At 41.9% G+C, this 26,964-nt stretch overlaps 1 protein-coding gene across 1 annotated transcript in view; it reads left to right on the top strand.

Moving 5' to 3' along the window:
• The window catches only part of LOC140466672 (uncharacterized), a 112,503-nt gene that overhangs the window by 68,170 nt on the left and 17,369 nt on the right, over positions 1-26,964 (top strand). The window contains exons 32-37 of the mRNA XM_072562121.1: positions 4,060-6,435; positions 10,451-11,226; positions 15,050-15,209; positions 19,723-19,955; positions 22,347-22,533; positions 22,671-22,881. Of these exons, the coding sequence (XP_072418222.1) occupies positions 4,060-6,435; positions 10,451-11,226; positions 15,050-15,209; positions 19,723-19,955; positions 22,347-22,533; positions 22,671-22,881 (3,943 nt within the window). The remainder of the gene's footprint in view (positions 1-4,059; positions 6,436-10,450; positions 11,227-15,049; positions 15,210-19,722; positions 19,956-22,346; positions 22,534-22,670; positions 22,882-26,964) is intronic.

Here is a 26,964-nt window from a genome sequence, read left to right as displayed (position 1 = left end):
GTTGTTCCAACCTCTTATCTTACTTTAAGATCAAAGTAACGTACATGCTCTATCATCCATGTGCCTGTCCAAGAGTCACTTAAATGTCCCTAATGTATCTGACTCTATTACCACTGCTGGCATCTCAGCATGAGTCCTGATGCCTATATGAAGGAAATATATTGAATTGGTATGGAGCTCTAAGAGAGGATGGAGGTGAGGGCCATAGGTTGGCATGTGTTGGCATTAAGCTGTCATGCAGGTTGCTTGGGATGGCTTGAGGATCATAGATTAGCACTAAGGGGATAAGGAACCATGGATAATGATTAGAGGAGCACAGGTTGACAAGGAGAAAAACTAAGGGTGAGAGAGTGTCGACGTAATATTAGTATTAGGTTGTGAGGTTTGAGGGTTGGTTGGGCAGACCTTTGCCAAATCCAGCCTCTACATCACCAACTGTGTTACCTTCTTTGAACTCTGTGAATGATATGAAATCAACCACCTGGGACCTTATTCCCATTGAGTAAGGTTAATAGAGCTGGGGATTTTCCTACATCTGAGGTCTTGATTTGGGAGCAAATATTCTCAGAAGCCAATATTTAGGATTAAGATTTTAATTTAAATTAAATTCACTTTTGTCTGAAGAAGTACCAACATTGACAGGAAGTGGTTCTAAATGAAATAGTAATTTGGAACTTCTAAATGTAAGAACACAAAAATAAAAATCAGGAATGCCCTGGTTAGTTAATGTGGTTGATCTGCTGCCTCAGCTGCTCTTTTCCAGTTGCTTTACATATCTTTGATTCTCTGAAAGCAAAGATTTGTCCATTTCAACCTTAAATTCACACTATGACAAAGCCTATACCAATCCATGATTTGGAGATGCTGGTGTTGGACTGGGGTGTACAAAGTTAAAAATCACACAACACCAGGTTATAATCCAACAGGTTTAATTGGAAGCACACTCGCTTTCGGAGCGACGCTCCTTCATCAGGTGATAGTGGAGGGCTCGATTGTAACACAGAATTTATAGCAAAATTTTACAGTGTGATGTAACTGAAATTACACATTGAAAAATTGAATGTCTGTTAACCCTTTCATCTGTTAGAATACAGCGATAGTTTCACTTCTTTCATGTGTAAATCACAAAACCTTTTTTTAAAAGTTGCATTCCCACGTTAGCTGTTATCAATGGTGATAGCTAGACAATATGTTGAAGGTGTTAGCCCCCGTGTTCTCTGTCTATGACCTGATGTTTAGATTGATTCTAATCTAAAAAGTGAGATAACAGAGTTTTACATAAATTCATGCATTTTTTGAGCTCAGAGTTCTACATGAATGCATGCAGTTTTTGAGTAAAGTACAATGTAACTCTGCAAATACAAATTCACCCCACAAAATATCTGTGTGCATGTGGGTATTTGTCTGTGTGTGTGTGTGTCTGTCTGTGGTGGGGGCTGTGAGTGTGAGAAAGTGTGTGTGTGTGCAGTGAGTGCAGAGTGTCTTAAGTCTGTGAGGGGGTGCATGTGTGAGTGTGGGAGTTTGTGTGTCTATAAGGGTGTGTGTGGGTGTCTGTGTGCGCGTCTGTGTGTACCTGTGTCCGTGTGTATGTGAGAGTGTGTGTGTGTAGGAATATCTGTGTGTGTGTAGTGCAATGGTGATCACCTGTAATGTGACATGAACTCAAGGTCCCGGTTGAGGCCCTCCCTATGGGTACCGAACTTAGCTATCAGCCTCTGCTCGGGCACTATCCTCTGCTGCCTGTCTCGAAGTCCACCTGGGAGTTTGGTCACCTGAAGGTCTGAGGCTGAACGTCCTGGACCACTGAAGTGTTCCCCAGCCTTTGCTACGACAACGGATGAATGGGCACTGCACAACAATCAACAGACAGGAGGGTTCCCTCCCAGTTGGGGAACACTTCAGGGGTCCAGGACATTCAGCCTCGGACTTTCGGGTGACCATCCTCCAAGGTGGACTTCGGGACAGGCAGCAGAGAAAAGTGGCCGAGCAGAGGCTGATAGCTAAGTTCGGTACCCATAGGGAGGGCCTCAACCGGGACCTTGGGTTCATGTCACATTACAGGTGATCACCATTGCACTACACACACACACACACACACACACACAGATATTCCTACACACACACACTCTCATATACACAGGTACACACAGACATGCACATAGACATCCACACACACCCTTATAGACACACATACTCCCACACTCACACATGCACCCTGTCACAGACTTAAGACACTCTGCACTCACTACACACGCGCACACACACTTTCTCACACTCACAACCCCCACCCCAGACAGACAGACAGACACACAGACAAAGACCCACGTGCATACATATATTTTGTGGGGTGAATTTGTACTTGCAGAGTTACATTGTACTTTACTCAAAAACTGCATACATTCATGTAGAACTCTGAGCTCAAAAAATGCATGAATTTATGTAAAACTCTGTTATCTCACTTTTTAGATTAGAATCAATCTAAACATCAGGTCATAGCCAAAGAACACAGGGGGCTAACGCCTTCAACATATTGTCTAGCTATCACCATTGTTAAAAGCTAACCCGCGAATGCAACTTTAATAAAAAGGTTTTGTGATTTACACATGAAAGAAGTGAAACTATCACTGTATTCTAACAGATGAAAGGCTTAACAGACAATCAATTTTTCAATGTATAATTTCAGTTACATCACACTGTAAATTTTTGCTGTAAATTCTGTTACGATCGAGCCCTCCACTATCACCTGATGAAGGACTGTCGCTCCGAAAGCTCGTGTGCTTCCAATTAAACCTGTTGGACTATAACCTGGTGTTGTGTGATTTATAATTTTATACCAATCCAAGTATTTACAACTCTGAGTGAAGAAATATTTCCTCATTCCGTCATATGTTATTGACCATCTAATCTGAGACTGTACCTCCCTGTTCCAGATTCCCCAATCAGCAGAAACAGCCTCTCACTGACCACCCAATCAGAGTACCTCAGTATCTTGCATGTTTAAATCAGATCACTTTCCAGATGGTATAGGCCCAACTTACTCAACCCTTACTTATGGAGGACCACTCATGTTCCTCTGGCAGTAGCAATTACCTAACTTGCTCACAGACATAAAATATTTATTCAATCACATTGCTGTGAGTCTGGAGTCAGATGGAGGCCAGGTTAGGTAGGGATGGCAGTTTCTTCCCTAAAGGACATCAGTGAACCATATGGGTTTTTCCAACAATTGAAAATGGCATCAAGGTCATCATTAGACGTGTGATTCCACATTCTTTACTGAATTCAAATTCCTCCATTTTCCATGATGAGATTCAAATCTAGGTCTCTGGATTAATAATCTAGTGACAACAGGTTTATGTCATCAGATTGAGTAAAATAGCAACCACTAATTTTTCCCAGTTTGACCATTCCAATGAATTTATCTGCTTTTTATGCACATTAATTTCTACTTTGAAAATCCGAAAAGGCAAATTTTGTCATGTGTAGGTGAACCCTACCCAACAAAATAACTCTAATGCCCTTTTTCTGAAAGGCCGAAAGCTCACAGGAAATGTATTGGATATAACACAAATAAAAACTCCAGCTGTTTGTAGGCAACTGCACTTTAACATTTGTATTCAGTGCATGACATCAAAGGACAACTGCTCCTTTCTCTTCTCTCCCCTTGCCTTGGGTAAAAATGATTGGGGCTGGGTTTGAGGTGGTATCTCCAAAATAGGACTATCATGCTATTTTAACTATGGAACTCTTGCATCTTTGTGAAGATTTAGGCTTTCGTGCTCACTTGATTGCTTTAAATTAAACAACAAGGAACAGTTTTCTTCCTCACAGCATCAGTAACTATTCAATTTTTCCATCTGCTTTACGTTAGCTTAATAGCTTGACCATTTTCTTAAATATCAATAAAGTTGTGGATTTCCAGGTTACTGAGTTAATTTACATTTTTGAAAGAAAATGCAATTAATGCTTTTTTTGTAATCTAGTAGCTGAATATTGCTGATTTTCAAAATCTGTAATTTTATTGCTGCTTTAATGACCTATTATGATCTCTTTCTTTAGAAAGTACAAGTCTAACAACTCTAACAACAACTCCAACTACCACAACTCCAACTACCACAACAACAACAACCACACTAACCACTACACCAACCACCACACCAACCACTACACCAACCACCACACCAACCACTACACCAACCACTACACCAACCACTACACCAACCACTACACCAACCACCACACCAACAACAATTCCAACCACCACACCAACTACAACAACCACACCAACCACCACAACAACAACTCCAACCTCTACACCAACCACCACACCAACCACCACACCAACCACCACACCAACAACTCCAACCACCACACCAACCACCACAACAATAACTCCAACCTCTACACCAACCACCACAACAACAACCACACTAACCACCACACCAACCACCACTCCAACCACTGCATCAACCACCACAACAATAACCACAACAATAACCACAACAACCACACCAACCACTACACCAACCACCACACCAACAACAACTCCAACCACCACACCAACTACCACAACAACAACCACAACAACCACCACACCAACAACAACTCCAACCACCACACCAACCACCACACCAACCACTACACCAACAACAACTCCAACCACCACACCAACTACCACACCAACCACCACACCAACCACCACACCAACCACCACACCAACAACTCCAACCACCACACCAACCACTTCACCAACAACTCCAACCACCACACCAACTACCACAACAACAACCACAACAACCACCACACCAACAACAACTCCAACCACCACACCAACCACTACACCAACAACAACTCCAACCACCACACCAACTACCACAACAACAACCACAACAACCACCACACCAACAACAACTCCAACCACCACACCAACAACCTCAACCACTACACCAACCACTACACCAACCACCACTCCAACTACCACACCATCAACAACACCAACTCCAACCACCACACCAACCACCACACCAACAACGACAATAACTTCAACAACTCCAACCACTACAACAGCCACACCAACCACCACACCAACTACCACAACAACAACCACAACAACCACCACACCAACAATAACTCCAACCACCACACCAACAACTTCAACCACTACACCAACCACTACACCAACCACCACTCCAACTACCACACCATCAACAACACCAACTCCAACCACCACACCAACCACCACACCAACAACAACTCCAACCACCACACCAACAACCTCAACCACTACACCAACCACTACACCAACCACCACTCCAACTACCACACCATCAACAACACCAACTCCAACCACCACACCAACCACCACACCAACAACGACAATAACTTCAACAACTCCAACCACTACAACAGCCACACCAACCACCACACCAACTACCACAACAACAACCACAACAACCACCACACCAACAATAACTCCAACCACCACACCAACAACTTCAACCACTACACCAACCACTACACCAACCACCACTCCAACTACCACACCATCAACAACACCAACTCCAACCACCACACCAACCACCACACCAACAACGACAATAACTTCAACAACTCCAACCACTACAACAGCCACACCAACCACCACACCAACCACAACCACCACGCCAACCACCACACCAACCACTTCACCAACAACTCCAACCACCACACCAACTACCACAACAACAACCACAACAACCACCACACCAACAACAACTCCAACCACCACACCAACCACCACACCAACCACTACACCAACAACAACTCCAACCACCACACCAACTACCACAACAACAACCACGCCAACCACCACAGCAACCACCACACCAACCACCACACCAACAACTCCAACCACCACACCAACCACTTCACCAACAACTCCAACCACCACACCAACTACCACAACAACAACCACAACAACCACCACACCAACCACCACACCAACCACTACACCAACAACAACTCCAACCACCACACCAACTACCACAACAACAACCACAACAACCACCACACCAACAACAACTCCAACCACCACACCAACAACTTCAACCACTACACCAACCACCACTCCAACTACCACACCATCAACAACACCAACTCCAACCACCACACCAACCACCACACCAACAACGACAATAACTTCAACAACTCCAACCACTACAACAGCCACACCAACCACCACACCAACCACAACCACCACGCCAACCACCACACCAACCACCACACCAACAACTTCAACCACCACACCAACAACGACAACAACTCCAACCACCACACCAACTATCACACCAACAACTTCAACCACCACACCAATCACCACACCAACAACTCCAACTACCACACCAACAACCACAACTTCAACAACTCCAACCATCACGCCAACAACTCCAACAACATGTAAGTATTGAGCAATGGGCAGTGAATTGGTGATGGCGGCAGTGGTGGATAGGGTTAGGGAATGTACATCTGTGAAGGGTTGGAGCCTGGGTTGATAAGAATATAGACTTTTCTTCATGAACTTTCTGCCTCCTATTTTCTGTGCAAAAATAATATCAAATGTACCTTGACTGGCTTTCTTCTGCTCCATTACAAATTGAAGAAATTGAATCATGGCTAGCTATCACTTCAAAGTTTTCAATCTAAAATAATATTTGAGCTCTCTTTTCCATATTGAATAGACCTACAACTTGAAACAGACATGCAGTGTTAAGTGGTACTAGCTATTTGGTTGGCTTTGAGAGGGTAGTAAGATTTCAAGCCCTAGTTTGAGGTCATAATTGTCCTATTAAAGGCCAATGTTATTCCAGCAATAATGGGATAGCGATTTCAAAGAATTGCTTGTCATGCTCATGATGGTAAAATAAAATTTGGAGATTGTAATTTATCAACCAAGAATATGTGAAAGAGAACCAGAAAATGGTGCACAGGAGCACATTAGGAATATATGGATTAGTGGTGCTGGAAGAGCACAGCAGTTCAGGCAGCATCCAGTATTTGATTTTCAGCATCTGCAGTCATTGTTTTTACCACATTAGGAATATGCATAGCGCCAGTCAATGCACTACATAGAGGACTTGTAGATCCTGTCCAGATATCCCATGAGAAGAGAGTCATAGAGATCTACAGCACAGAAAAAAAGGCTCTTCTGCCCATTGGATCTATGCCAGTCCAAAACAGCCATGTAACTATTCTAGTTCCATTTCCCAGCACTTGGCACATAGTATTGTAAGGAGGACTGCAGATGCTGTTGATCAGAGTCGAGAATGTGGTGTTGGAAAAGCACAACAGATCAGGCAGCATCCAACGAGCAGGAGAATTGATGTTTCAGGCAAAAGCCCTTCTTCAAGATTCTCCTGCTCCTCGGATGCTGCTTGACCTGCTGTGCTTTTCCAGCACCACATTCTCAACATAGTCTTGTATGTCTTGGCATTCTAGTGCACGTTTACACATTCCTGAAATGTTATGAGGATTTCTGCCTCTACCACCCTTGCAGGCAGTGAGTTTCAGATCATGCCACGGTTGGAATGAAAAAGGGTTTTCTCAAATCTCTTCTAAACCTTCACCCCTGACCTTAATACTAAGCCCCCTGGTCATTGTCCCTCAATAACAGGATTGCTTTTTCCTGTCTAATCTATCTATGGCCATTATAGTTTTATACATCTTAATCTTCTCTGTTCTCAAGAAAACAACCCTTCTGTCCAACCTTTCTTCATAACTGAAAACTTTACAGCCCAGGCAACATCCTGGTAAATCTCCTCTGCACCCTAAGCAGTGCAATCACATTCCTCCTGTAATATGGATTCCGGAAATGCACACAATATGCTAGCTAGGGCCTAACCAATATAGTTCCAGGTTAACCACCATACCTTTACACTCCGTATATTGACCAATAATTAGACCAAATGCATTTGGAACACTTTATTCACTGTCCTGATACCTTAGGGAATGGTGAACATGCACACCAAGTGATCCTAGCTACTTCCCAGGGTCCGACTGATTAACATGTATTCCTTGTTTGCTCTGCCCAAATGCATCACCTTACATGTTTCCAGATGATGGTACATTTAGAGAATCATATGATGTTGTCAATGTTGAAGAGTTTGAGTTATAGGGAGAGGCTGAATCAGCTGGAGCTGTTTTCCCTGGAGCGTCGGAGGCAGAGGGGTGATCTGATAGAGGTTTATAAAATCATGAGGGACATGTTTAAGTTTAGTAGACAAGGTCTTTTCCCTGGTGTGGGGGAGTCCAGAGCCAGAGGGCATAGATTTAGGGTGAGAGGGGAAAAATTTAAAAGGGAGCTAGGGGGTGCTTTTTAATGTAGAGGGTGGTATGTATATAGAATGAGCTGTCAGAGGAAGTGGTGGAGGCTGGTATAATTACAACATTTAAGAGGCATCTGGATGTGTATATGAATAGGAAGGGTTTAGAGGGATATGGGCCAAGTGCTGGCAAATGAGACTAGATTAAGTTAGGATATCTGGTAAGCATGGACAAGTTAGACTGAGAGGTCTGTTTCTGTACTGTACATCTCTATGACTCTATGTCAGGTACACTATTAAAATTATTGTGTTTGGATGTCAAGTTTAAAGAAGGAATTATTATATTGAGCAATAGAAGCTCCATTATTATATTCTAAATAAAAAAATCTGAGCTGCATTTGGACAATAATAATAATAATAATCAGGCTAAATGATTAACTTCAGTAATTAGCTTTAAAATTTCATAACCATTTTTGAAGACATGTTAAAGACTGAAAGAACTGCAGATGCTGTAAATCAGAAACAAAAACAGAAGTTGCTGTAAAAGCTCAGCAGGTCTGGCAGCATCTGTGAAGAGAAATCAAGGTAAACATTTTGGATCAAATGACCCTTCCTTAGAACCATCCCCTCCCCCAACTCCACCTCCTGTCAGTATTCATCAGTCCTCCTAACTTTCCGCTCTTCAATGCTGAACATTTTGTACTCAGCAAGGATCTCAGCTTTATCCTTCTGTATCCTCACTTTAATAAATTTCAGGTCTGACATGACATTAAATGCTTCTTCTATTGTCTTCACCTCCAGGTGCATTTCTTTGGACAAGTGTCCACTCCCTGCCCAATAGACGCCTTCATGCAGCTCCAATATTCTCCCTCCACCTGGACCCCTCCTCTGGCCTTTTCCCTGCACTCGATCTGTTCATTGAGGATTGTCAACGTGACATTAGTCAACTCAGTTTCTCTGCCCCCTCACCCCAATCCAACCTATCTCCCTCCAAACTGACTGCACTCCGTGTGCTTAGATCCAATCCTGACTTTGTTATTCTGTTTGCTGATTAGGATGGTGCTCTTATCGTATGGTAAACAGACTTGTACATTGCAGAGGTTGAGTGCCAGCTCTCAGATACTTCCTCCTATCTCTCCCGAACCATGATCCCATCATTTGACATCAGGCCATTGTATCAACTACAGTCACAGATCCCAAAACATCTGGCGTTTCACACCTCACTACCTCCCAGCTGATAGTCCCCAGTCCTGCACAGCTTATTTCTACCCCTGTTTGGAGACATGTTGTTGACAATGATTCACAAAATTAAGTTTATTGTTGATTTGGAGGTGCTGGTGTTGGTTTGGGGTCTACAAAGTTAAAAATCACACAACAACAGGTTATAGTTCAATAGGTTTATTTGGAAGCACTAGCTTTTAAAGCACCTGATTAAAAAGCAGCACTTCAAAAGCTAGTGCCTCCAAATAAACCTGTTGGACTATAACCTGGTATACTGTTGATGTGATCATAAGATTAACAGATCATCATTTACAGGATGTACAACTATAACCAACCCATTTATGTAAGTGAATTATCTTGAACATAGTGCTGTCAGATCAGTACAAGTGAAGGAATTAATTTTAACAGTGTAAAGCTTTGCTCCAAAGGAGAGAGATATTCAGAGTTTTATTATTGAAATTGCATTAGTAACTTACTGATCAGTTTGTACACAAAATAGAACCTAGGCTGTCACCTCTTTGTAGGAAGAGCGAGCTCTGCACTAAACAGACATGCTATCTTTCAAACATGGTATCAAATCAAAACCCACTCAATGCCTCAAAGGGGATCGTAAAAGATGTTAATGAACTATTCAAAGAGAGCAGAGAGTTTTTATTTTAAACATCTTGACCAACATTAATGCCCCAATATTCATTTCCCAATAATTAAAATAGACTAACTAGCTATTTATTTTATCTCTGTGGATCTTATGGTGTCAATTGTGATGGTTTCTTTCTTAGACTACAGGGATGATTACATTTGAAAAATAACTTCATTTCTTGTAATGCAGTGTGGGATGACTTAAAGTCCTGAAATACACAATAAAATGTAATTCCATCTCCCTCTACTTATAAACATTTATTATGCTGATGCATTCTCTCTTTATTTCGCAGTGGAGCCTTGTCAAGGTTATTGGTCAGAATGGAAAAATATGAATACACCAAATATATCCCGCAGAGGAGACCAAGAATCACCAGAGAACCTATGTCGTTCTAATGAATCATTTTACAATATTCAGTGTGAACGTGTTAATGCCTCTGGCTCTTCAACAACAGCTGACAATGTAACATGTAATCTGCAAGGATTCAAGTGCACCCCACCACTTTCTGAAAATGGTTTCATGTGTCATGACTACAGAATTCGAGTATGTTGTATAATCACCAGCTCTTCAACAACTACTCCCACCACTTCTACAACCACCTCGACAATCACCTTTACAACCACTCCAACAACCACCCCAACAACCACCTCTACAACTACACCAACAACCACCTCTACAACCACCCCGACAACACGATCAACCACCCCAACAACACGAACAACCACCCCAACAACCACCCCGACAACACGAACAACCACCCCGACGACCACCCCGACAACACAAACAACCACCCCGACAACCACCCTGACGACCACCCCGACAACACGAACAACCACCCCGACAACACGAACAACCACCCCGACAACACGAACAACCACCCCGACGACCACCCCGACAACACGAACAACCACCCCGACAACACGAACAACCACCCCGACGACTACTCCAACGACCACCTCTACAACCACCTCTACAACTACAGTGACAACAACCTTAACAACTAACTCCACAACTACCACTCCAGTTCATAGCATAACATGTCCTTGCAACATTAACAAAACTAAACAGGTAAGATTTTGCTCGACAATGCACGTGATAATTTAGAATGCATAATGTTCTGCACAAATGAACTTTACAATTTTGATTCATGAATAGGTAGAGAGGGTAAAAGAGAATCCAAAGAGATTCTGTAAGTACATGAAAGAGTAACTAGGGAGAGAATAGGGCCTCTTGAAGCTCAACAAGGTCATCTATATGCGGCACCATAAGAGATGGGTGAGATCCTAAGTGAATATTTCTCATCAGTACTTACATTGAGAAAGGCATGGATGCTAGGGAACTTGGGGAGAGAGTCTACATTACAGAAGAGGTCTGCTGATGTCTTAAAACACATTAAAGTAGATAAGACCCTTGGATCTGTGTGAACATAATTGCCATTCTTGACCCTTTTGTATGCTCACTCTGTCACATTAAACCTATGCCCTCTAGTTTTAGATTCCCCTACTGTGGGGAAAAGCTGCTGGCCATCTACATTATCTATACTTGTCATGATTTTATTGACCTCTATTAAAAACAGGGGAGAAAGTGAGAGAGAAAGGTAGAGAGAGAAAGAGAGAGACTTCTACTTCTTCAAATATCCATTCCCTTTTCTTTTCATTCTGCTGCTTTGCAAATGACTATTGATATGTAGCTCATTAAATTAAAACAGAACTGCATAGCCACTGGGATGTTCTGCACACACAGGTTGACTTGCTAATTCATTGCTTCTGTTTTCAGAAGCTGGTGCCATGCACAGACTTCAGAGGGTCATACAAGACAAAAGTAATTAGAGGGAACATTGACTTCATTCTATTACACCTCTCTGCATAAGGACATTTTCTTCACCCTTTGAATGATAAACCTGAGTTTAGACCAAATATTTACTGTCCACTTGCACAATACAAAGGTTCCAGCATGTGCTTGCGTATTCAATATACTACTATGATGGGATCTAGATCAGGTGGACCTGAGAACTCTGTGGGAAGCTAGAGAAGTGATTGCTGGGCCTCTTGCTGAGATACAGGTGAGGTGCCGGAAGACTGGAGGTTGGCTAACGTGGTGCCACTGTTTAAGAAGGACGATAAAGACAAGCCAGGGAACTATAGACCACTGAGCCTGACTGCAGTGGTGGGCAAGTTGTTGGAGGGAATTCCGAGGAACAGGATGTACATGTATTTGGAAAGGCAACGACTGATTAGGGATAGTCAACATGGCTTTGTGTGTGGGAAATCATGTCTCACAAACTTGATTGAGTTCTTTGATGAAGTTACAAAGAAGATTGATTAGGGTAGAGCAGTTGATGTGATCTATATGGACTTCAGTAAGGCGTTCGACAAGGTTCTGCATGAGAGACTGATTAGCAAGGTTAGATCTCATGGAATACAGGGAGAACTAGCCATTTGGATACAGAACTGGCTCAAAGGTAGAAGACAGAGGGTGATGGTGGAGGGTTGTTTTTCAGACTGGAGGCCTGTGACCAGTGGAGTGCCACAAGGATTGGTGCTGGGCCCTCTACTTTTTGTCATTTACATAAATGATTTGGATGCGAGCATAAGAGGTACAGTTAGTAAGTTTGCAGATGACACCAATATTGGAGGTGTAGTGGACAGTGAAAAGGGTTACCTCAGATTACAACAGGATCTTGACCAGATGGGCCAATGGGCTGAGAAGTGGCAGATGGAGTTTAATTCAGATAAATGTGAGGTGCTGCAGTTTGGGAAAGCAAATCTTAGCAGGACTTATACACTTAATGGTAAGGTCATAGGGACTGTTGCTGAACAAAGAGACCTTGGAGTGCAGGTTCACAGCTCCTTGAAAGTGGAGTCGCAGGTAGATAGGAGAGTGAAGGCGGCATTGGTCTGCTTTCCTTTATTGGTCAGAGTATTGAGTACAGGAGTTGGGAAGTCATGTTGTGGCTGTACAGGACATTGGTTAGGCCACTGTTGGAATATTGCATGCAATTCTGGTCTCCTTCCTATCAAAAGTATGTTGTAAAACTTGAAAGAGTTCAGAAAAGATTTACAAGAATATGCCAGGGTTGGAGGATCTGAGCTACAGGGAGAGGCTGAACAGGCTGGGGCTGTTTTCCCTGGAACATTGGAGGCTGAGAGGTGACCTTATAGAGATTTACAAAATTATGAGGGGCATGGATAGGATAAATAGACAAAGTCTTTTCTCTGGGGTCGGGGAGTCCAAAACTAGAGGGCATAGGTTTAGGGTGAGAGGGGAAAGATATAAAAGAGACCTAAGGGGTAACTGTTTCACCCAGAGAGTGGTACATGTATGGAATGAGCTGCAAGAGGATGTGGTGGAGGCTGGTACAATTGCAACATTTAAGAGACATTTGGATGGGTATATGAATAGGAAGGGTTTGGAGGGATATGTGCCAGGTGCTGGCAGGTGGGACTAAATTGGGTTGGGATATCTGGTCGGTATGGACAGGTTGGACCGAAGGGTCTGTTTCCATGCTGTACATCTCTATGACTCTTTGACTCTAATACATGACAGTTGCAGATGGGATATTAAACACTCAGATGTCAAGGTAACATTAATTTAAAAACCATCTGTGCCTTGTGGGTACTTTTCTGCCAAACTCAATGAACTTAAGCTTGTAAAGAAGCCAATTTAATCATATCTCTTTGAATTAACAAAAGCTGTGTGTTTATCATGAAAGAATTATTAATGCATCTCACATACACACAGATTAGAAATAAGAGGTGAGGTCAAAAAATTAAAAGTCAAAAGACATTATAGGGATGAGTCTCTGAATTCTTCATGGAGGCTGGATAGCTGAACATTGCAGGCAATGTAATAGAAGTTACTGGTAACATTGATATTGGCACCTGAACCATGTTTTCTATTCTTAATTTTGTAGGCTGATTCAAATTTCTCTGGCCTGATTATTTTTTAATGCAAATGCCACAATGGCTTTTTTTTTTAACGAACAAATTTAAGACAATATTAGATGAATATTCTTCCTTAATCCAGTAAGCTACATTGTTCACCTGCACCTATGATCCAACCTCCTCACTGACCTATCACAATTACCTTCCACCTGCATCTACCTATCACAATCCCACCTACTTTCCCACCAGCCCCACTCCTCATTCCTGATGAAGGGCTTATGCCTGAAACATCGACTTTCCTGCTCCTTGGATGCTGCCTGATCTGTTGTGCTTTTCTAGCGCCACACCTTTTGACTCTGACTCTCCAACATCTGCAGTCCTCACTTCCTCCTTTGGCTCATGTTATTGCATTTACATGACTGAATGTTTCATTACAGTGTTAGGTGAACTTTGGTTTGGTAAAGGGCCTCCTTCAACCTGTAATATATCGAGCTTCTTTGTCACACTTCCTGTGACAGCACAACCGAGTACATGAATCAACAGGAACAGTAATAAAGCAATCCACATGCTTACCAATCAAATGAACTCTTACCTATGTTGTCAATTCAGTTGACAAGGTTCTGGGCTCAGTGCACTCCAGGGCCTAAGCACAAAAATCAAGATCAACTTGCAGTTTAGTATTGCATTGTTAGAAGTGTTATCTTTTGGATAAGATATGAAATTGACACCCCATCTGTCTGCTTAAGTGAATGTAAAAGATTGTGCAGTGCAATTTAAAGACATTATTTCTGGTGCACTGGCCAATAGTTACCCCTCATTTAACAGCACTAAAAAACTTCACTGGTCATGAATTCAGTGATTGTGAGAGTTATGCATGTTCAAATTAATCGTTGCAATACCTAAATCCCCATAGGGGCTAGACTTCAAAAGTATTTAATTGGTTGGAAACTTCTGCTGATCACAAAATGCCTTGAATAATTGCAAATATTTTTTCTTTCTTATACCAGTGCACTGGAACATGGAAAGAAAACTGTACTATTAAAAGATGTGATCAAGGAGAAATTGTCATTGAAAAAGACTGCAAACAGGAGAAGCCGACATGTCCTGATTATTTAAAGCCCATTGAAGTAATAAATGAATGTGGCTGCATGTCTTGGGAATGTGGATGTTAGTATCACTTGCCTGATCTTGTTACTGTGTTATTAGAATTTCTGAATGCCATTAATGTCATAGAGTCATAGAGATGTACAGCATGGAAACAGACCCTTCAGTCCAACCCGTCTATGCCGACCAGATATCCCAACCCAATCTAGTCCCACCTGCCAGCATCCAGCCCATATCCCTACAAACCCTTCCTATTCATATGCCCATCCAAATGTCTCTTAAATGTTGCAATTGTACCAGCCTCCACCACATCCTCTGGCAGCTCATTCCATACACGTACCACCCTCTGTGTGAAAAAGTTGCCCCTTATGTCTCACCCTAAACCTTTGCCCTCTAGTTCTGGACTCCCCAACCCCAGGGAAAAGACTTTGTCTATTTATCCTATCCATGCCCCTCATGAATTTGTAAACCGCTATAAGGTCACTCCTCAGCCTCCGACGTTCCAGGGAAAACAGCCCCAGCCTGTTCAGCCTCTCCCTGTAGCTCAGATCCTCCAACCGTAGCAACATCCTTGTAAATCTTTTCTGAACATTTTCAAGTTTCACAACATCCTTTTGATAGGAAGGAGACCAGAATTGCACACAATATTCCAACAGTGGCCTAACCAATGTCCTATATAGCTGCAACATGACCTCCCAATTCCTGTACTCAATACGCTGACCAATAAAGAAAAGCATACTAAACGCCTTCTTCACTATCCTATCTACCTGCGACTCCACTTTCAAGGAGCTATGAACCTGCACTCCAAGGTCTCTTTGTACAGCAACACTCCCTAGGACCTTACCATTAAGTGTATAAGTCCTGCTAAGATTTGCTTTCCCAAACTGCAGCACCTCGCATTTATCTGAATTAAACTCCATCTGCCACTTCTCAGCCCATTGGCCCATCTGGTCAAGATCCTGTTGTAATCTGAGGTAACCCTTTTCACTGTCCACTACACCTCCAATATTGGTGTCATCTGCAAACTTACTAACTGTACCTCTTATGCTCGCATCCAAATCATTTATGTAAATGACAAAAAGTAGAGGGCCCAGCACCAATCCTTGTGGCACTCCACTGGTCACAGGCCTCCAGTCTGAAAAACAACCCTCCACCATCACCCTCTGTCTTCTACCTTTGAGCCAGTTCTGCATCCAAATGGCTAGTTCTCCCTGTATTCCATGAGATCTAACCTTGCTAATCAGTCTCTCATGGGGAACCTTGTCGAACGCCTTACTGAAGTCCATATAGATCACATCTACTCTCTCCCCTCATCAATCTTCTTTGTTATTTCATCAAAGAACTCAATCAAGTTTGTGAGACATGATTTCCCACACACAAAGCCATGTTGACTATGCCTAATCAGTCGTTGCCTTTCCAAATACATGTACTTCCTGTCCCTCAGGATTCTCTCCAACAACTTGCCCACCACCGAGGTCAGGCTCACTGGTCTATAGTTCCCTGGCTTGTCTTTATCGTCCTTCTTAAACAGTGGCACCACGTTAGCCAACCTCCAGTCTTCCGGCACCTCACCTGTGACTATCGATGATACAAATATCTTAGCAAGAGGCCCAGCAATCACTTCTTTAGCTTCCCACAGAATTCTCGGGTACACCTGATCAGGTCCTGGGTATTTATCCACCTTTAACCGTTTCAAGACATCCAGCACTTCCTCCTCTGTAATCTGGACATTTTGCAAGATGTCACCATCTATTTCCCTACAGTCTATATCTTCCATACCTTTTTCCACAGTAAATACTGATGCACAATATTCATTTAGTATCTCCCCCATTTTCTGTGGCTCCACACAAAGACTGCTTTACTGATCTTTGAGGGGCCCTATTCTCTCCCTAGTTACCCTTTTGTCCTTAATGTATTTGTAAAACCCTTTGGATTCTCCTTAATTCTATTTGCCAAAGCTATCTCATGTCCCCGTTTTGCCCTCCTGATTTCCGTCTTAAGTATATTCCTACTTTCTTTATACTCTCCTAAGGATTCACTCGATCTATCCTGTCTACACCTGACAGATGCTTCCTTCTTTTTCTTAACCAAACCCTCAATATCTTTAGTCATCCAGCATTCCCTATACCTACCAGCCTTCCCTTTCACCCAGACAGGAATATACTTTCTCTAGATTCTTGTTATCTCATTTCTGAAGGCTCCCCATTTTCCAGCCGTCCCTTTACCTGAGAACATCTGCCTCCAATCAGCTTTCGAAAGTTCTTGCCTAATACCGTCAAAATTGACCTTTCTCCAATTTAGAACTTCAACTTTCACATCTGGTCTATCCTTTTCCTTTACTATTTTAAAACAAATAGAATTATGGTCACTGGCCCCAAAGTGCTCCCCCACTGACACCTCAGTCACCTGCCCTGCCTTATTTCCCAAGAGTAGGTCAAGTTTTGCACCTTGTCTAGTAGGAACATCCACATACTGAATCAGAAAATTGTCTTGTACACACTTAAGAAATTCCTCTCCATCTAAACCTTTAATACTATGGCAGTCCCAGTTGATGTTTGGAAAGTTAAAATCCCCTACCATAGCCATCCTATTATTCTTACAGATAGCTGAGATCTCCTTACAAGTTTGTTTCTCAATTTCCCTCTGACTACTGGGGGGGTCGATAATACAATCCCAACAAGGTGATCATCCTTTTCTTATTTCTCAGTTCCACCCAAATAGCTTCCCTGGATGTATTTCCGGGAATATCCTCCCTCAGCACAGCTGTAATGCTATCCCTTATCAAAAATGCCACTCCCCTCCTCTTTTGCCTCCCTTTCTATCCTTCCTGTAGCATTTGTATCCTGGAACATTAAGCTGCCAGTCCTGCCCATCCGTGAACCATGTTTCCGTAATTGCTATGATATCCCAGTCCCATGTTCCTAACCATGCCCTGAGTTCATCTGCCTTCCCTGTTAGGCCCCTTGCATTGAAATAAATGCAGTTTAATTTATTAGTCCTACCTTGTCCCTGCCTGCCCTGACTGTTTGACTCACTTCTGTTCTCAGCTGTACCTGTCTCAGATCGATCTCTTTCCTCACCATCTCCCTGGGTCCCACCTTATTAGTTTAAATCCCCCCAAGCAGTTCTAGCAAATTTCCCTGCCAGTATATTATTCCCCTTCCAATTTAGGTGCAATCCGTCCTGCTTGTACAGGTCATTTCTACCCCAAAAGAGATTCCAATGATCCAAAAATGTGAATCCTTCTCCCATACACCAGCTCCTCAGCCATGCATTCATCTGCTCTATCCTATATTCCTGCCCTCACAAGCTCGTAGCACTGGGAGTAATCCAGATATTACTACCTTGAGGACCTCCTTTTTAAATTTCTACCTAACTCTCTGTAATCTCCCTTCAGAGTCTCAACCTTTTCCGTTCCAATGTCTTTGGTTCCAATGTGGACAATGACCTCCTGCTGGCCCCTCTCCCCCGTTAGAACATTCTGCACCCTCTCTGAGACATCCTTGATCCTGGCACCAGGGAAACAACACACCATTCTGCTTTTTCTCCGCTGGCCACAGAAACGTTTGTCTGTACCTCTGACTACAGAATCCCCGGACACAATTGATCTCTTGGAAGCCGACGTACCCCTCGTTGCATTAGAGTCAGTCTCAATACCAGAAACTTGGCTGTTTGTGTTATGTTCCCCTGAGAATCCATCACCCCCTACATTTTCCAAAACAGCATACCTGTTTGAAATGGGTATATCCACAAAAGACTCCTGATCTAGTTGCCTACCTCTCTTACCCTTCCTGGAGTTAACCCATCTATGTGACTGTATCTGAGACATTCCCCCCTTTCTATAACTGCCATTCATCACGTACTGTAGCTGTTGCAAATTCCTCAACGCTTCTATCTGTCTCTCCAACTGATCCACTCGACCTGATAAGATTTGCATCCAACAGCATTTATGGCAGATATAATCCTCAGTAACCCTTAAACTCTCTTTAAAGTCCCACATCTGACAAGAAGTACATATCCCTGCAAAGGCCATTTTTGTTCCTTCACAATCTACAGACCCAGAAAATAACACCGTCTTATTCCTCTACAAACACTGCCCCAGGTTAAATTAATAGCTATGGCTTATATTTTAAGTTTAATCAAGAGACTTGTCTCCAAAAACATATAATCAAGAAAGAATCCACTGTACCCACTACTGCAGCCTTTCTCTCGGACAGACTTAAAACAACAATTAACTTATCTGATTCTGTGCTGTGAACTTCGCCCAACAGTTCCTCCAAGATTAGTTGTGAATTTCACTGTTTGTGAATTTTCCCAGATGCACTCCGATGTCCAGCGATACACGAATTCAAACAGCAAAGGCGGGTACTGTGCAGGTTTTCTCTCTCTCTCTCCCTCTCCCCCTCTCTCTCTCTCCCTCTCTCTCTCTCTCTCTCTCTCTCCTGCACTGTCCTCACCATGTGCTTCCTTTGTCTGCCCTTCTCACTTTTAAACTGCTGTTGTTTTGACTTTTTTCACTCCTTTATGTTTCCCTTCACAAAAAAAACTTGCAAACAATATTTTGCTTACATTTCAGGTGAATGTAGAGTATGGGGTGATCCACACTATCAGTCCTTCAATGGGCTGTTTTATAATTTCTATGAAAACTGCACATACATTCTAGTGGAAGAACAAAATCCAATATACAATTTCACAGTTCTAGTGGATAATTACTTCTGCTTTCCATGGATCCCATATTCCTGCCCAAAGGGACTGATTATTTTTCACAGAGGGAAGAAGATCACTATTTCAACTAATCACAACTTTGTGGTAAGTAGTCTGTCTTTTTTTAAGTATTACTAATACTTAAAATACTTACTAATACGTGTGGTATTCTCAATTCAATTGGTCAATTAACTAGTTCCATAAATCAATGTAACATTCAAAGGGTGGTAACAGATTTACTCCAAATACATAAAAACCACAGACTCATTAGGTAAAAGAATAACCCCTTCAGCACATCAATTTGGTATCACTAAAGCTAAATTGAATTTACATTAGTGCCACTTTCCAGCACTAGGCCCATAGCTTTGAATCTTATGACACTTCAACTGCTCATCCACATACCTTTTAATGATTTTGAAGTTACCCACCTCAACTATGCTCTCAGGCAGTTTATTATATAGCTCTGACCACCCTCTGGGTGACTTGTTTTTCTCAACTCCCTTCTGAACCTCTAGTCTTTCACCTTAAAATTATGCCCCCTTGTTATTGACTCTTCGAATAAGGACAACAGCTACTTTCTATTCACCCCTGTCCATGTCCCTCAGACTCTTATATACATCTATCAGGTCCCCCCTGAGCCTTCTTTGCTCAACATTGTACGGTGATAATTAAATTGTGCAGCTGCTGATCTGTGTTGTACCAACTAAACTGATGGAGCACTCCAATTGGATCCCATGGGCCTGACATTCAATTGGCATGTCAGGAAAACACCAGAGTTCTGCTCTTGCAACATCCACTGTCTTTTTCATAGGAAATGGTCAATTAACAGCCAAAGGGTATACTGGGGTCCAATCAAAGATAACAGATGATCTCCTGACACTGCAGGGGCAATAGGGAGCCTCTCAAGCATTAAGATAGTTACAACTTGCTGATGTGGGCATGTGAGAGAAAGAGAGAGAGAGGGGGAGAGAGAGAGACAGAGGATAAATATGGCTTCTGGCCACTTTTGGAATAGTCAAGAATAAAATCATCAAGAACTACCAGAATGTTAGGGAGATCACTTCTGAGGGAATGGAAGGAGGTTGGTTTATGGTCGCAGATGTGATAGTATTTCCATATTGACATTGGGAGGGGTGTTGGGGTGGGGTGGGTGGGGTGGAGTGGGGGCATGTTGGGATAGCATGGTAGTGGGGATATGGTTTAAATATCTGTAAAGAGCTGTCACCCGACCTGCCGATGAAATGCCACCCCTGTCCCCTGGCAAAGTTTCAACCATTGCAGGGAGACATCCTGAATGGGAGAAAATTCCACTTCATGCTGTCAAGTTATTATGTCTTTCGTAATAGATTCTGATTTTTGATTTATCGGTTAGCCGTTAGGACCCTGTCTGCTTGAACATCGCACTGGTGTGGGATTGTGCCAGGAAATTGGCACATCAGTCGAAGGCAGAAAATTCCAGACCTGACTGCCTCCAGACCTTGTTGAAAGTCCGGCCCAACTTTTCTGGAACAGGGATGGGGATATCATTGTCTTGTGATCACTAGAGGAGTGAAAGGATAATAAATCTCACATAATTAACAATAAAAAACAGAAATAATGAAAATCCTATTCTCATGAAAAATTCTTTGGCCTAAACCTTTGGGCAAGATTTTCTCAAATCTGGTAAAGTCCCAGCATTGGCTGGAACTGCATCAGCAACACATTCAGCTGGTTAGTCCACAGGATGTCCCCTGTGCATTCCACCCCCACCCCACATTTTATAGTCAGAAGCTTAGTACAAGTACATAGTTGCTGCTTGGTCTGCCGCAGAGTTCAGGATGGTTGCATGTCTCTGAGAGCTACCAGCCTAATCCAGAATCTCAACAATGCCAACTCCAGAAAAAATGGCCAGCGATGATGACGGGAGAATCCCAGGAGCCTGCAGCCAGAATGGTGACAAAATCTTCAAATAAAATTATAATTCTACTTGCAAAGCTGGAGAAGATGCAGCCAAAGAAAATGCTAGAGCCTTGAGGACTGGCATCCCAGATGGTGCCCTCTTTGATTAAAAAAGCAAACCCTTCCAGCTGCCTCCATTTAGTCAGAGGTTGGGGGAGGGGATGTTCGATCTGTTAGCAGCAAAATGCAAACAACCTACTAAATTGTTCTCTCGAGTGCAGAAGCCTATCTAATGTGGTTTCCACTGAATGGCAGGCTTTGGTCAAGAGGCCAATTTATCATTGCTCTTTGCAATTTTACCGGGAAACCCATCTTCTTGCTGCCTTCTTTTGAGGCTGTTTTAAACACTTTCCTTTAACTCTAAGCTTCTCCACACAAGTGATGCCTGGCCTTCTAAGCATTTCCAGAATTTTCAAATGTTGCTGTGGATCTCCAGCATCCGTAATATTTTGCGTTTGTTCTAGTTAACAGTGAACAAATTCACTTCCAAGGCTTATTAGGTTGGTTGCTCTTTTGAGCACTGATGATTTCAATAAAATTGTACTTTTAATTCTACAGCTGACAGTTAATGAAAAGCCAGAAAAAATTCCCTACGCATCAGACGAAATCACGATAGAATTTCGAAATGCAAAGACTGTGCGTCTTTATTTCAGTGATATTAAAACAACTATTATAGCTGCTCAGAATGACTTTAAAATCATCGTGTCTGCAAAGGCTTTCTACAACAATACCCAAGGACAGTGTGGTATGTGGTTTTAACTATTCATGTTATATTACTTTCCATGTTTTTGTTTCATTGCTGAGCTAAAGGTTCTGGTAATTTTAAATTTGCCATTGCAATTGCAACAAAAGTCTTATGCTTTTTTTCCTGATCTCTTTTAGGCTCTTGTTCAAATAGTCCAGCGGATGACTGTATGCGACCAAATGGGGTAATTGAGCCAACTGATTGTTGCCATAAAACAGCACTTGATTGGAAGTTTGAAGACCCCAGAAAACCATATTGCCAATCAGCTCCACAAGGGGTATCATGTGAACCACCTACAACCACTACACCTTGCTCTTCCACGTCGATTTGTGATGTTATTCCAAAGATGTATGTAAAAGTGTTACATTTTTATTTAATTTCTTTCAAAATTAAGTTTAAAAGTCTATGAGCTGCATTTTCGTTCTGGAGTCATGAGCCTGAGAGTGAATGTGTATCCAGGTGATGATTTTGTTTTGTGCCAGTGAATGACCTGTTTTCTAAGGTCAATTTGTGGCCAAGGACTTTGCTTGCCAACCAACTAAGGCTGGCATGAGGACTCACAAAGTATGAGGGGCAATAAGACACTCTCCAACACTGCATTGTGAATGTTGTGATGTAAACCAAGAGACCAATGCTTACACTGTGTAAGGTGGGTGTTGTTGATGCAAACAGGAGAGTGGGCACCTTAAGTTCAAAGAACATTAGGAAGATTTACACTCACAACCTGGTTCTGTAATTGAGTGCTTTGATCAGGGAGCAGTGCACACAGAAAGAGCAACAGGAAGTTTAGAGACAAAACTATCTGTGATTGCGCATACAATAATTTGACATGCATTCTGTAAGTTTTTCTTTCAAACCCAAATTCTGTGAGTGTGTACTCGGGATGCTTGTTAATTCAAGTCAAAGAATATGGTGCTGGAAGATCACAGCCAGTCAGGCAGCATCCAAGGAGCAGGAGAGTCGACTCAGGAAGGGCTGATGAAGAGCTTATGATCAAAGTGGCAACTCTCTGCTCCTCAGATGCTGCCTGACCAGCTGTGTTTTTCCAGCACCATACTCTTTGACTCTGATCTCCAGCAACTGCAGTCCTCACTTTCTCCATGCTTATTTATTCGTTTGAGACATTTCCCATTCAGGCAGTAGGAGATGGTCTGTAACAGTGATAAAACTCAGGAAATGTTTACTCAGTAATAAAGATGAAGCTAGGCAGCAACTTTACAGGCCAAAGGTGGGTTTGCTTTCCAGTAAGCACAGATTAACAAAAAAAAAAGCAGACAACATTGAGCTGTCATTTTTTTCTGTGTAGGCTTTTACTGCTGTAGTCTGCAACAACATGACCTGGAGTTGGCCAAAGAGCTGGCTATGCTAGACATGACAGAATACAATGAGATAGAATTAATAGATAATCTCATGATAAGGGCACCCATAGATTTCACCAACTATAATATTATTATATATATCATTATGAATTTTAGAATCCATTTGAGAAAGAGAGAAGTGGGTCCAAGACTATCCATCAAAATTTTAAATACGGCAAACTATAATCTGGTGCAGGTAAATTGACAAATTAGCTAGCACCTTAAGAGTTTAAGAAATAGGAACAGGAGTAGACCCTTCGGTCCCTTGATTCTGCTTCACCATTAAATAGGATCATATATGATAAGTCAATAGAGATGCCGTGGCAGAATTTATGGGGATATCTCAGAATACACAGAATAGATACAATGCAAGAATAAGAACAATTCCAATCCTCCATCTGTAGTTAACTCAATACATGAAAGAGAACATTCAATTAACAGAGACGTAATTATGCAAAAACAGTTGGTAGCTCAGTGATTGTACAGAATATACAAAAAAAGCAAAATATAATCAAAAGGAAGATATGAATAAATAGGGGCCATTCAGCCCATCAGGTTGAATTGATGATCCAAGCAGCAACCTACCCTGACCCCGTAACCCCACATGGAATGTACAAACTCCTTATGGGCAGTCGCCCAAGACTGGAGTCAAGCCTTGTTTCTGTGAGGCAACAGTGCTAAGCAGTGTGTCGTCAAGCTGCCCCAAACAGAGTATGAGAAAAAGCTGACCAGAAACATCAAAACACACTGTTAGCACTTCATAAATATCGAAAGATGAAAATAATTAACAAATTGAGCGTTGTGAGTATAGAAAGTGACACTGCAGAATTAACAATGAAAAGTAAGGAAACAACAGATATTTTGCATTAGTCTTCCCTGTAGAGAAAATAAGCAATATCCCCAAATCAGAGAAAAATGAGAGAATGGAAGAGAGGGGAGAACTTGGGAAAAATTGTTAGGGAATTGCTCCTGAGCAAATTGTCAGCGCTGGGAGCTGATAAGTGCTGGATTCCTGATGGACTTCGTCCTAGGGTTCTAAAAGAAGTACCAAATATGAGAGTTGATGAATTGATTTTAATTTCAATTTTCCAAAATTCCCTTGATTTGAGGACCATCCCATAAATTGGAAGATAGTGAATGCAACTCCTTTATTCATGAAATAAAGAGACAGAAAAACGTAAACTACAGACTGGTTAGTTTAACATAGAAGTCAATGTTAAGAAAATTATATCTGGTCTCTTAGAAAAATTCATTTGTATGGTTTTGTAATCAGCATGGTTTTGTAAAGGAACATCATGTTTGATCAATAAATTGGAGCTAAATAGAATCTCTATAGTGTGGAAACAGGCCATTAACCCAACAAGTCCACAATGACCCTCCAAAGAGTAACTGTACATCTTTGGACTGTGGGAGGAAACCGGAAACACACAGACACAGGGAGGATGTGCAAACTGAGGCTAGAATTGAACCCAGGACCCTGGTGCTGTGAGGCAACCATGCTGACCACTGTGCCGCCCCCATTGAAGAAATAACACATCTGTGGATAAAGAGGAAGTAAGTACAAACTGAGTCTGAGTCCGTCACATGGTGCTTAAGTCTTTTACATTGACCACAATTAAACAGAATAAAGTTATACTAGGCTAACCAAGTAGTACATAATCCCTAGACTGTTACTTTCAATCTCACAATGTCCATTGCGGGGAAAATACTTAGTTTAGATCATTTTCCACCATTTACTCATTATTAAACACAGTTATGATGCCAAAAACAAACTGCTATATTAACCTTCATAATAACCCAAGCACTTCAAAATTTGATTTGATATACTGTCATTAGATGGAGCCTAGTCAATAGAATTTCACAAGACACTGTCATTTCGATATGTGCTGTGTTTATAATACCGGTACTTTAGCATTTATGCTGTTTCATATATAACTTTTAAATCAAAATAAATTATCTTATTTATGTGAATGTGGTCATTTAGGCATGTACACTATTTCAACCTCAATGCTTTAAACCTGTTTTTCTGATGAGAAGAATCCTGAAGTACCCAATTGTACAGTGATTCTATTAGATTTTCTGATTTATTTTTACTTTATAAGATACTTCAGCTAAGAATGCACATATTGCACACTTCCTGTGTTTCAACTTGTACATTGGCTTTTCTGAGCAGAAAATGTGTGCAGATACTAGCTCAGGTTTTAATGGGGAAGGCTTGCACATTTCAGTTAAAGTTGCTTCATTTCATGTTACAAATTTCAAGAGTATTATCATCATTTTAAGTGATGAGTTCCTACATATTGTAAGTTCCAATTGCACATTTATCTATAAAACATTTACAAAAAGATAGATTGACCTACCAGGAGTCAAAATATTCTGAAGGATTCTTTGAGATTTTACCAGGAGATTTTACATATTGATTTTCAGAACTCCGTGCATAAAGCTTTCACATAGGAACCAAACTGTTCTTGAACCTCTAAGTTTTAATCTTGCTCTATGCCTCCATTCAAGCATATTAAAGCAAATGAAAGACAATGTTGGGCAGTTGATGAAGAGTCCAACAACAATTAGACTGCTTTCCTTTATTTATCCCATTCCCTTCTCTCCTAAATCCCTTGTTCTCTTGCAGTGACGAATATTAAACAAACTCCTAAGTGGAGTCACTGGACCTGAAATGTTAATTCTGACTTCTCGTCATAAACACTGCCAGACTTGCTGAGCTTTTCCAGCAATGTACAGCATCCACATTTTTATTTTAGTTTTGAATGCTTCTCTTTGTTTGGTTATTGCTGATCCAACATTAGCTTGTAAACCTAAAATCTAGATTCAAGTGGAGGTTTTTTTAGATTAGATTACTTACAGTGTGGAAACAGGCCCTTCGGCCCAACAAGTCCACACCGCCCCGCCGAAGCGCAACCCACCCATACCCCTACATTTACCCCTTACCTAACACTACGGGCAATTTAGCATGGCCAATTCACCTAACCTGCACATCTTTGGACTGTGGGAGGAAACCGGAGCACCCGGAGGAAACCCACGCAGACACGGGGAGAATGTGCAAACTCCACACAGT

This window comes from Chiloscyllium punctatum, chromosome 44, assembly GCF_047496795.1.
Source record: "Chiloscyllium punctatum isolate Juve2018m chromosome 44, sChiPun1.3, whole genome shotgun sequence".
NCBI classification, from domain to species: domain Eukaryota; kingdom Metazoa; phylum Chordata; class Chondrichthyes; order Orectolobiformes; family Hemiscylliidae; genus Chiloscyllium; species Chiloscyllium punctatum.
This window is presented reverse-complemented; position numbering and strand designations above follow the sequence as displayed.